General features: G+C 38.2%; 1 protein-coding gene across 1 annotated transcript in view; it reads left to right on the top strand.

Annotated features, from left to right (window-relative positions):
- Positions 1-11,157, top strand: part of NDUFS4 (NADH:ubiquinone oxidoreductase subunit S4) — a 46,673-nt gene continuing 35,516 nt past the window's right edge. The window contains exon 1 of the mRNA XM_054652600.2: positions 1-163. Within this exon, the coding sequence (XP_054508575.1) occupies positions 78-163 (86 nt within the window). The 5' untranslated portion in view covers positions 1-77. The remainder of the gene's footprint in view (positions 164-11,157) is intronic.

The raw sequence follows: 11,157 nt of genomic DNA, 5'->3' as shown, positions 1-11,157 counted from the left end.
GCCTTCGCGTTTCCTGTCCGAGCGGAGGAGGTTTGGCCCTGCGGCGCCGCCGTCTCCCAGCGGCTGCGTTGAGCATCATGGCGGCGTCTCTCTCAATGTCAGCGGCGCTGAGGGGCCTCATCGCCAGGAGCGGAGCGGCCGCGGTCCGCCCGCCGCCGCCCAGGTAACGGCACCGCGGGCTCCCCGCCGGCCGCCCGGGGGGCACCGCCGCACCCCGGCGCCCGCGAGGGCCCGAGGAGGCCGTCCCGGGCCTGGGCCTCCGCCGCGGCCGCCCCGGGAGCTGGGTCGGGGGTGCCGCGTAGGCCCCGACGCGGGTGGGGGGCGGCCAGGCTGCCAGCAGGCGCGGGGCCGAGGCTTCCTCCGTGTCAGTCCGTGCGTGTCCTTGCCCGTCCCTGTGTGTCCGTGCGTGTCCTTGCCTATTCCTGTCTGTCGGTGCGTGCCCTTGCCCGTCCTTGCTGTCTGCCTCGCGGTGACCGCCCGCCCGATGTCCTTGCGGTGCCCGGAGGTCGGGTTCTGCTCGTCGCGGCCTCGCTGACCGGGAGCGTCACCTCGCCAGCAGTCTTCCCCGAGATTTGCACCCCCGTACATTCTTTTCTATCGTGTTGCCTTTCCATCTCTATTTCGAAACATCGTTACCTTTTTTAGAAGATGAATATATCTGTTTTTTCGCCAATTTCTTAAAAATAATATTGGAAATGGCTTTATAATCTTAGGTGGCACTTTGTTATTTGTTTCTTTAATGCAGAGACCTGTGTTAGAAGTCCAGTACGTGACCCAACCACGAGTTGAAGAGGCGTGCATGTTGTTACTTTTGTGCATCTCACAGGCGCAAGGCTTGTGCCAGTCTAGTCAGGAAAAATAATGTAGCTCACTGCCTTTAGTTGTGTTTTGGAATTTTGATCTTTGTGCTCCTTAAGTCTTTAGATATTAACAGATACAGGTTTGCTCTAGTAATTTTTTTTTTAATCTGTTGGGGTTTTTAAATATGTGTATATAAATATGTGTGTGCCTATAGAAACACACAGAGAAAACTATATATACACTCAGAGAAAGAATTATAGCTCTACTATTTTTGCACGTTTTTATCCTCTGACTTTCCCATTACCTACTGCTGCCTTCTCCCTCCTAAAATGGCACCTGTTTTATGGTGTTGAAGGTTAATTGTCAGTCTCTTAAAAATGCTTTGAAATCTGTGGGTATGAATTTAGGAGTTCCTCTACACTAATCCAGAAACTTACTGTTCATGTTCAGCTGTTTTCTTCTGCCCTTCTACTTCTCTGGTGTTGACAGAACTATTGCCTGTCCCATGTTGTGAATTGCATTAGTCAAGTAATTCAGGCTAAAAAGAATTTTGTTTGTTTTAAAGTCTTACCATGCTACATTTCAAGTAATTATTTCAGAATAGTAGGATGTAGCAGGGCTGGGTATGAGAAGCGTATGGAGATATGAGGTAGGTACACTTCAGTTGGTATTTCTTCTTTGAAACACTGTGTTAGATTCTTTGCTTTCCGCAGAGAGTGAGGAAGAATTAGTGTCCCTTAGCGTTTTCAGTAAGGGGGATGTTGAGGAGAGTGGCCTGAGTGGGACTGAAACTTATGCTTCACATTCTCTAGGACGGTGACCTGATCATAGGTGGGCAGTTTCTTGGAGAAGAGGGAGGGCATTATGAGTTTCTCCTGAAGTTTTGTACACAGCTTTGTAATCCCTGTTGTTAGAATGAGAAATTTTCCGTGGAATGAGGAAAAGACACTTCAGAATAAGATCGTTTTGGCAGTATGAGGGAATGCTTAGGACTGTCATTTATTGCATAAGTTTTGCAAAGTAATTGTTCCCTGGTTAGGTAGGCACTGAAACTTAAATCTTTTCTCAATTACTGTTTTATATAAAATATATTTATTTGAAAAATATTTCTATGAAATTTTATTCTTAACCAGGCTGTGTAGTCTCCCTACTTGGGAGTGAGAATCAACATACATAATTACAGAAGAGCATTTAGGGTTCTATGTTTTAAATTCAAAATGTCTTCCTAGGGCTCATTGTGAGGTGATAAATCAGATAGAAGTAGACAGGAAAAAGTGTATCTCTTTCTTTTTCACTTTGTATTGCTTCTCATATGCAAGTGTTTGTCTTCCTTTGATACATACAATATAATCTTTCATGCAGAGCATGTAATTCTTTGTATTTCATCAGAAACCTATATAAATTTATGTATACAGATAGATGCCTCAAAATTTGCCATTGTACAAGTCCCATTTTTAGCTTTATTGTCTCACATCTCCTGACCTCACAGAACTGAACATTTACCAAAGACCACTTAAACTTATTTTCCAGCTGAAGTGATCAGCAGCTATCCAAAAGACTACTTCTTGGAGAAGCCAGTAGTTTGCTGCATATCTTGCAATTGGATGTATAAATCCTGCAATACTGGTTTCCTTTCAGAAAAGTATTTTGACAGATGCAATTTGGTAGAAGTAGTCTCTTTGTTCGGAAGTATTTGTCTGTCTAATTTTTTAGTGAAGTAATCTCTGTCATTGTCAAACTGTAGAAAGAGTGTGTTATAACCAGTGTGCTAGATGTGTATCTTTAAGTAAATACAGATGTTACAATTACTAACAATAAAAATTATTGGTGTTCTTAGGAGATGACCTAAGAGGATTCTGGAACTGTCAACTGTGAGGGCATTTGAATGACTCTTATATCACTCCAGCCCTACACTTTTGTTTACTTAGGCTGTTGGGTAAAACTTAATGCAAGTTTCATGTTACTTGCTTAAATTAGGTTGTGAGAGTAATATAGCTTATTGTTTGGACTGTAAGATTGAATTTTAAGCATTCAAGATGTATCTTTATTTGCAGTGCATTTTTCTGTAGATTTTTGCATGTGTAACTTCTTATAGTGCTCCAGTTTTCAGAAGTTCAATTAAATAATAATGTGGTCACTTCCCAAGAGTTACAAGAGAGATTCTGTTCTGATTTCTGTTAGTGATATTTGGTTCTTAGAAATTTTATGACATCATCTAGCACAAATACTGCTTTTATTGGGACATACTTAGGCACTTTAATGTACACATGCCCAAGCTGCCCAATGATTCTAAACTGGTACTGGCTTTTTCCACAATATGGACATAAGTGTTCAGTCTGAAATTAAGAGAACATGCAGCAACATTCCTCATATCTTTATGAAGTCCTGAGTGCTTGTTTTAAATCACTTAAGCAGGGGTTACCGAGTCCCTAGATGATTGAGAAAGTAAAAGTGTCTCCTTTGCTTAAAAACTATTTTGAACCTTTAATGCTGTGAAGTTTTCAGATGGCTTGAAATTATGTTGAACATGCTCTCACTAGTTTGACCTAAAAGATTGCAGTGTTTCCTTCCATTAGAAATAGAGACAATTGAAGCTGGAAAAGAAAACGTCAAACAAATTCCTGCTGAACTGGGAATCAGATATTTGTTTCTAAGACACTTCAGAGTGTTTCTGAGAAGCCCTTTTTGTCACAATATATTTGAGTCAGATTTAATTCCTGTTGCTGTAGAAGAATGTTTTGTGTGTAGGTATAGTATGGCCACATGCTCTCTGCATTTCATGATAATGAATTTTTCATGTCACTTTTTAGTGGTTTTCAAAATGTGTTACCTTCCTCTTGTAATGCTATTGTGAAGACTCTGAGTATGACAGCAAATGTTTTTCTGGTTCATCATTGTTATGGGTTCAGGAGGATGCCCATGCACAAAAAACTCAGGACACAGTAGGAATTGCAAAGCAAATCAATTTTGTTAGTCACTTTTGCATAAATACATACCAACCCCTGAATGTTTGAGAAGCTGCTGAGTAGGAGGAGATGGAGTGTGGCGCTCAGGCAGGGGGGGCAGGCAGACTGTGCACCTTCAGGACATCCCCTGGATGAAAACTGCATGCATCATGTCCTCCTCTCCGTCCACCCCAGAACCACCCCTTGTATCACCTCCTCAGGAGTGGCCAGTTCCAGCATCATCTCACGCAGGGCCACCGCATGAGATGAGATCGTAACAGCCCATGATCACACCTCCATGCCAACAACAGTTTAATTGTGTGTTATTCCCCTTTGACAGGATGAATCCCACCAGGTGACTGATACATAGTTTCATTACTGAAGGTTAGTCTTACCAACTAATCATGACGTCTTTTACATTATCCTGTCTTCCTATACCATAGCAGACAAATACGGCAGGCCTTAGACTTGTCTTCTGTCTCTGACACAATCATAAATGGATATCTGAGGTTATGAAAGTAAAGAATTATGGACACTTAGGTAGTACAAAGCCTATTATTCAGTAATTTTCAAAAAACTGAGGAAATCTGGGATGCCATTTATATCTCAGTTTTGAGTTACCGTCTTTATAAGCAGGCTTCCCCCTCAAGAAGATAAGGGAGAAACCATTTTTGTGGTAAAATAAAGGACTTCTAAAACAGAAAAAAACTCCTGTCTTAATTTTTTATCCTGTCCTTCTATGAAAAATAGAGAAAATGCTTACTGACTTTAAAAAAAATAATAATTCTGCAAGATAATAGCTTACTCTTTTGTGTTATTGTTTGGTTCTTTTTCTTTAATGAAATAATATTGACATTTTTCTTGCATGTCAATTCCAAAGCACATGTTAAAATATGGCTTGGTAGACTTTGCGGAGCCAGGTCTGGGTAGAAACCAGCAGAGAGCCGTTTAAAGATGTACAAAGTCCTGACTGAATATGGCTAATAGAAACACTATTTCAGCAGTGTTAGTGCTAGCCAGTGAGAAGTTTCTGTCAAGTCTGGAATAGGCAGCATGTTGCAGAAGTTGTATTATTTATTATTTCATCCATCTGTAATACATGACTGCTGTTTCCTTTATACCACAAAATATATAAAAGTATGTGTGGTGTTGTCAGGCTCAGACACATCAGAAGCTTTGGTTTTCATTAATAAAAAACATAGTTCTGTATCATTTATCTTGGTTAAAATTACTTCCAGTGACTGATATGATCTACGCAGAGAACCTGGAATAAAATTTAAAGACCAGGAGAAAAAGCAGTCTTTTTTCAGTCTTGCTTTAGCTGTATAAGAAGTGTTTATAGATAGTGTCATTTTGGTTATTTACCAGGAAAAAAAATGTATTTGGCTTTTAAAATATGTATTTGGCTAGAATTTTACAATTTTATCTTAAGTAAGTATTTTGGTTGTAATGTGTATCAGAGCAAGTACAGTGAGTCTCAGTATCTTACTGAGACTCTTAATAGCACTGGAGTAAACTGAAATCTGGAATAAAATTCCAGCAGTTTTTTTTGCTTGTGAGAGTGTGATGACATGGAGCATTAGAGAAGACTCAAGGTGAAAGATATGGAGAGACAAATAGACATAGACAAGGGGAGAAAAAGATGAAATCCACTATAGTTCATACACTTAATGAGCATGAGTTTAAAAACAAAACTCTAAGGCATCAGTGAGTGTTGTCTGGTCTTGCAGACACCCTGAAGCCATAGTTTGGGAGTAGGTATTTCGTGTGTCTGAAGTGCATAATTCCTTTAAAAACTACTCCTTTTCACTCTTATCCACACTGTTCAAGTAGTGATTGTGTGGTTAAGAGAGGGTGTAGGAGCCGAGTCTTGCCTGTTCACTGTGACTGAAAGCTATATCAGTGGTTATTTGTTATAGTCACAGGTCCTTTGACAATGGCTCGTGTCTGGCTCTTGTGAAGGACAACCCTCTTTCCACAACCATTTTGCATGCTTTGATGAAGAGAGGGGGAAATTTCTGGTAAGGAGGATGACTTCAGTCCCTTTGCAGTATTTTAGGTAGTATCTCAAAGCTGCTAATCTATCAGCAGCTGATGCAACTACTTGAGTAGTTGCAACAGGATAATTTACTCGAGTCTGTTGTGTTCATGGGTATGCACCGTTATGAAAATATCAAAGTAGTTATGGTGAACCAGAAGGGTGTCTTAGATTTCCTTTTTTTGCCTTCTCTGTTTGGCTTTATTGGAAGTAGGGTATAGGAGTGCTCCTTGATTCTTTTGGAGTGGAAAGAGTAAGCTTTGGAAGGCCCCCATGGAGTAATGAAGATGTTGGATTTAATGAAGCATGGGAGCAGTAGAATGGTGCTGTCAATGTGAACAATTCCATCACAGTGAAAAAGTGAAAAATACCATGTATTGTGTAGTTTAGTGGTGAGCTCAGATTCATCTCATTTGAGTTCTTAAAGTGTATGGGATTCCTGTAATGTTTGTGAAAGTTTGCATATTTTTAGAATTCATCTAGAGGAGAAAGAGGATAGTTAGGAAGATGTGCAAGTAAGAGGGGCAGATAAGAAAAAAAGTTTGGGAGAGGCAAAGTTTGAGAAGGGGGCAAGGAGGAGATGTGTTGTTCTGGAAATGGCTGTTTTTCTGATGTGCTTATGGAGGACTAAGTAGAAATTGCATCATGACAGCAAAATATTCCTGATAAGGCTTCTTAGATTGTTCTTTCTTATTGATCATATGACTTGGGTGACTTATTTTATTTACATTCAGTTCCTTCAGTGTTGGAATTGGAAACCCAGAGGGGAGAAATTGCATTTTTCAGAAAGTAAACATTAAACAGAGACAAGCAGACAGATGTGTAAGGTATATTTTGTTGAAAGCTAACTAGTAAATAAGCAATGTACTTCCTTCTCCACTAAAACAACTGAATGCTCTTCTAATCACTTTTGTGGCAACTAACCATTGTGGGATCAGAACTGTAACTTGTTTACATAAAGTCTGGCATACTTTTGAAAAAGTGTTGTTACATGTGATAACAACTTTTTTCAAAAATTTACTGATTTGAGAACCTAATAATCTTCTCTCTACTTAGAATATTTGAAGTGGAATAGGGATAGAATTTAACCCTCAAAACTGCACCAAAACAACAAACAAACAAACCCTCAAAAAAGCTTTGTAGGGTCGAGGTGAAATTTGTTGGCAATGGTATCTTAAAACAGAAGGACATAATACTTTCCTTCAGGGACTAGACAATTTAAAATAGAATCTAACACTATATTTGAAAAATGACCCTTTATTTTCAAGAAAATCCCTCAAACATTCTTACAGAAAAGACCTTCATGTTGGTATATCCTAATACCAAATATTTGATATCTCAGAGTCTGAGAAATGTAATTGTAGAACTTGTTGCACTAAGTTGAACCACATTTTTTGTCAAATAAATTAGTCAGTAGTAAGATTATGAAATACCAGATGGATACATGGGGAAAGGGAATAATTATGCCAACTGTCAATGGACAGTGTTTCAAATCTGTGTTACCAAAATAATAAAATTTGCTTTATTGATGCAGGCTTAATATAACATGTTTAACAGATTTTACTCACAGTGGAAAAATACGGCTATTTGGATTTTAAAAATTGCCTTGATTTTGCCTTACTATAGGTTTGAGCATTTTAACTCAATTGACCTTATTATTGTCCATCTTAGATGTAATTGACTGTTTTAGGAGACGAAATGCTGAGAGTTTTATAATTAGCAGGGAAGCGTGAACCTACACACAACTAGTTTTAAAAAAACCCCAAGTTTAACAACTCCTATTTTATACTAATAATTTCAGTAAATTTGTATGATCCTTAATAGCTAAATGTTTTATATGTTTTACCCATGTATAGGTTTTCATTCTTATGATAGTACAGTGGATTTTGCTACGTTTTTAAAATTCTTTTGTAAGCATTTGATTCTGACCGTGTTAGAAAATATACCTCTGAAGTATCTTAAGATCGCATCCTTTTTTGTTTCTAAAAAAAGAAATCTCTAAACTAGCAGGAGGTAAGCTGAAGAGTTCACATTATCTTCTTTAAAATGTTTATTTTCATATTTCCTAAGAAATTAATGGTATTATTTTTGTCTGAGTGTCAAAGGGCAGTTGTTCTCTCCTGGCAGTGTAATAGTATGTTTAGGTACTATTTACTTAGCTCTTTCTGGCTGCAGTAGTTTCTGTCTGAATCTCCCTTTGACCCATGACAAATTTTGAAGAAGTTAAGTAACTTTTGACTCAACAAGAGAGTCTGTAGGCAGCTCCAGAATGTGTGTGGGCAAACAGTTCTTGCAGCTGCTTATTACTGGGGTCTTAACATGAAAGAGTTCATAAACAAGTCCTGTTCCCTTTTTTAAAGTCACACTTTATGTATTTGATGCAAATATTTTTAGACCTTTTATGAATGTTTATTTTATATATGAACACCTCTGGCATTGTCATTTATGATCAGTCTATTGAAGTAATCTTCTGCTAAATGTTAATGAAGTAATCCGCTAAGTGTTAGTGATGCTATTTATATTGAAGTCCAAACTAAACTTCTGTTGCAGATGAGAGCTGTTCAGTTCTTCATATTTTTTATAGATTTCAGTAGTTTTAAGCTAAGATTTTTATGGATATTGAATTTTCAGAAGTTACAATGTATCATCTTTTTGCTGCATTTCAAATGAAGGAAAAAGGCAGAAAGCTCTTCATGCAGTAGCTTTGACCGTTCTGTCACATATTCAAGGAGTATTTGCATCTGCTGTGGTAAGTTATTGGAAGGAAAATTCTGTAAGAGTGGTATATTTTCATATGCCAGTGTTGATGCCTACCAGAGAAAGAGACAAATAATCTGCATGTTATTTGAACTGAAATTCAAGAATGAGGTTTGCTTCAAAAGCATCAGTGTTACCTTAAGGCTTTATAAAAGCGTGAGTAATATCAATACTTGCAGTCTCCTTTTAGAGAGAGAGCTAACAGCTGATTAGATAGTAAGAATATGAAAAGTAAGAAAGAATAGTACTAGTGGAGGAGGAGGGGATCAGTGTATGAGGATTGATGCACAAGTGAACACACAAATAGGGTAGCTGATGAGGTTATTTTTATTCTCAAAGGTGAGTTCTCAAAAATGCTTCTGAAGTGTGTTTACATTAATAAATAATGACAGGTGAAAATAAAATTAAATCAGATAATTATGGAAAAACAGGGCATTCAATCTTTCTTTTATGTAGCTTGGTATTTTCATTATATTTTTCTTGAAGTGCACAGTAATTTGTCCATCGATTTAAAGAATAATTGTTCCAAGACTGCAGATGCTGATGCTGTATGCAAAAGAAAGGAAGTTTTTTTTCCCTAGCTAGTGCCATTGTTGCTTGCACTTGTGTGTAGAATAGGAGTTATAGTTTTGATGTGATAATTTTTTTTTTCAAAACTCCTGTGGGAAACACATAGGTTGCTTACACTGCAGCCAGCCATTTGTTTTCATCTCAGATGTATATTGTAGAAGGCAGTACCCACAACTAAAAGTTTGTGTGGTTAGTATCATTTTAAAACAAGGTAAGATTTAAAATCAGTCATTATAGAGAGTCTACATAAAAATTAAGTTCTTTGATTTGGTTGCAATATGAGGCTGAAAACCAAGTGCAGATTAATTGCGTAGACTGGAAAAAAAACAAGTATTGTATTTTATTTGATAGGAATTAATGACAAGCAAAGTGTCAAGGAGCATCAAAAGCTGTCTACTGCAGAAGGTAAGGCAAGCTGGGAAGTGAGGGTGACCCCAGCAGGGACAGTGCCCTTACTGAGCAGGGCAAGAGCCAGAACCAGGGCTGGAGGTGGGTGCACCTAATGATACCACTTCAGCAAGGGCTGAAGACCCAAAGTTGAGCTTTTAAATGGAACTCTAGGGCCACAGGCAGAGGATGTTCATGGAGGCCCTGTATGAGGCTGGTCATGGCCATTAAGACCTGCTGCTGCCCTTAGTGTCCTGATGTGTGGTCTGAGAGAGTTTGTCTTCAGACTGTCGGTGTTAGAGCACTTAAAAACTCAGACTATGTTCTTACAAATAAGGTGGCACCATTGGTGTATCTTCTCTGAGTATAACTCGGTAGTCAAAAATTTATTGAAGTATCATGGAGATTTTTCTCCTCAGAGCTGTATAAGAACCATGTGGGCTGACAGATCAAGTGGTGTGACTGAGGTGTGTGACTTGGAGTGTAGCTAAGGTACATGATAGCTGAGGAATGGCAACAGTTCAAAGGGGAATTGAGGACAAAGGCTTAGTGTCAGAAAGGAAATTAAAGAGAAAGGTAGCTGAGACAAGGTGAAGTTCACAAAGCTAGTGTGAAATTAAATAATGCAGAATAATGTTACCTAGATTATCCCATTCTCATCTAGAACAACTCCTAAGAGCACACAGTTTTGAAAAGAAACCTGTAGGTCATGTTCCATTTGTAACTGGCTTGTACTGGCTCTCTAACTGGCTTGTACTACAAACATTAATATATAGCTCTTAAATACAGTTTGTCATAGCTGCCCAACAGCTAAGGCTTACTTGCCAAATAGCTTATTTGACTTTCACGAACCATTATAAACCAAGATGTAGTTTTCCAGTAACATTTAAAAGAATTCCTTTTTGTGTTGTAGTTTAGGGTTCAAGTGTTTGAGAACATTAAATAAGAAAGAAGTTGCCTTTTATATATGTATATATGTATATATACACATAGATATGCATACACATATATATATATATCTCAATATATATGCTGTGTTTTACAGGCCTTGGATTATTAGAATAAGAATTAATTTAGCTAGTAAATGCAGTCAGATTGAAGGGCTAAATCAATAGGAGTGGATAGGGGTGAAATACAGGACCATGCTATGCCTTAAACCAGTTTGCAAACACAGAGGAATCTTTACTCTTTTTCTGTTTAATGTTAACATGTTTCAAAGGCTCTTTTTCAAAATGCACAAAATCAGACAGAGGTGGGATGTGGGACATTAGTTTCATTCCGCACAGTTTTGAAATGAAACCCTTTGACTTCTGTTGTTCCTTCTATAAAGAGAGCACAGTTTTTAGTTTTGTCAAGTTCTATGAATGCCTGAATATGTGTGTGGGGAGTTTGACATTTAGAAAGCACAAAGAAAGCAAATGTGTCACCTGGGTATTTTATCTTTACACCCCACACAACTTTTCTCTCTTCTTTTTTAACTTTATTAGGCTTTCTAACTAGAGAATGTAATTTAGTTGATAGTTGTTATGGGCTGTGCAACATTTCTAGTATTATATGTCTTCCAAATAACTTGCCTGTAAGAAGTTTCTGGTTCTCAGCAGCCTGCTGCTTTCAGATTGTGAACTGAGGTTAATTCCTAAGATTAGGTGTTCCAGTTTG

The sequence above is a fragment of the Agelaius phoeniceus genome, chromosome Z, assembly GCF_051311805.1.
Source record: "Agelaius phoeniceus isolate bAgePho1 chromosome Z, bAgePho1.hap1, whole genome shotgun sequence".
Lineage (NCBI taxonomy): Eukaryota > Metazoa > Chordata > Aves > Passeriformes > Icteridae > Agelaius > Agelaius phoeniceus.
This window is presented reverse-complemented; position numbering and strand designations above follow the sequence as displayed.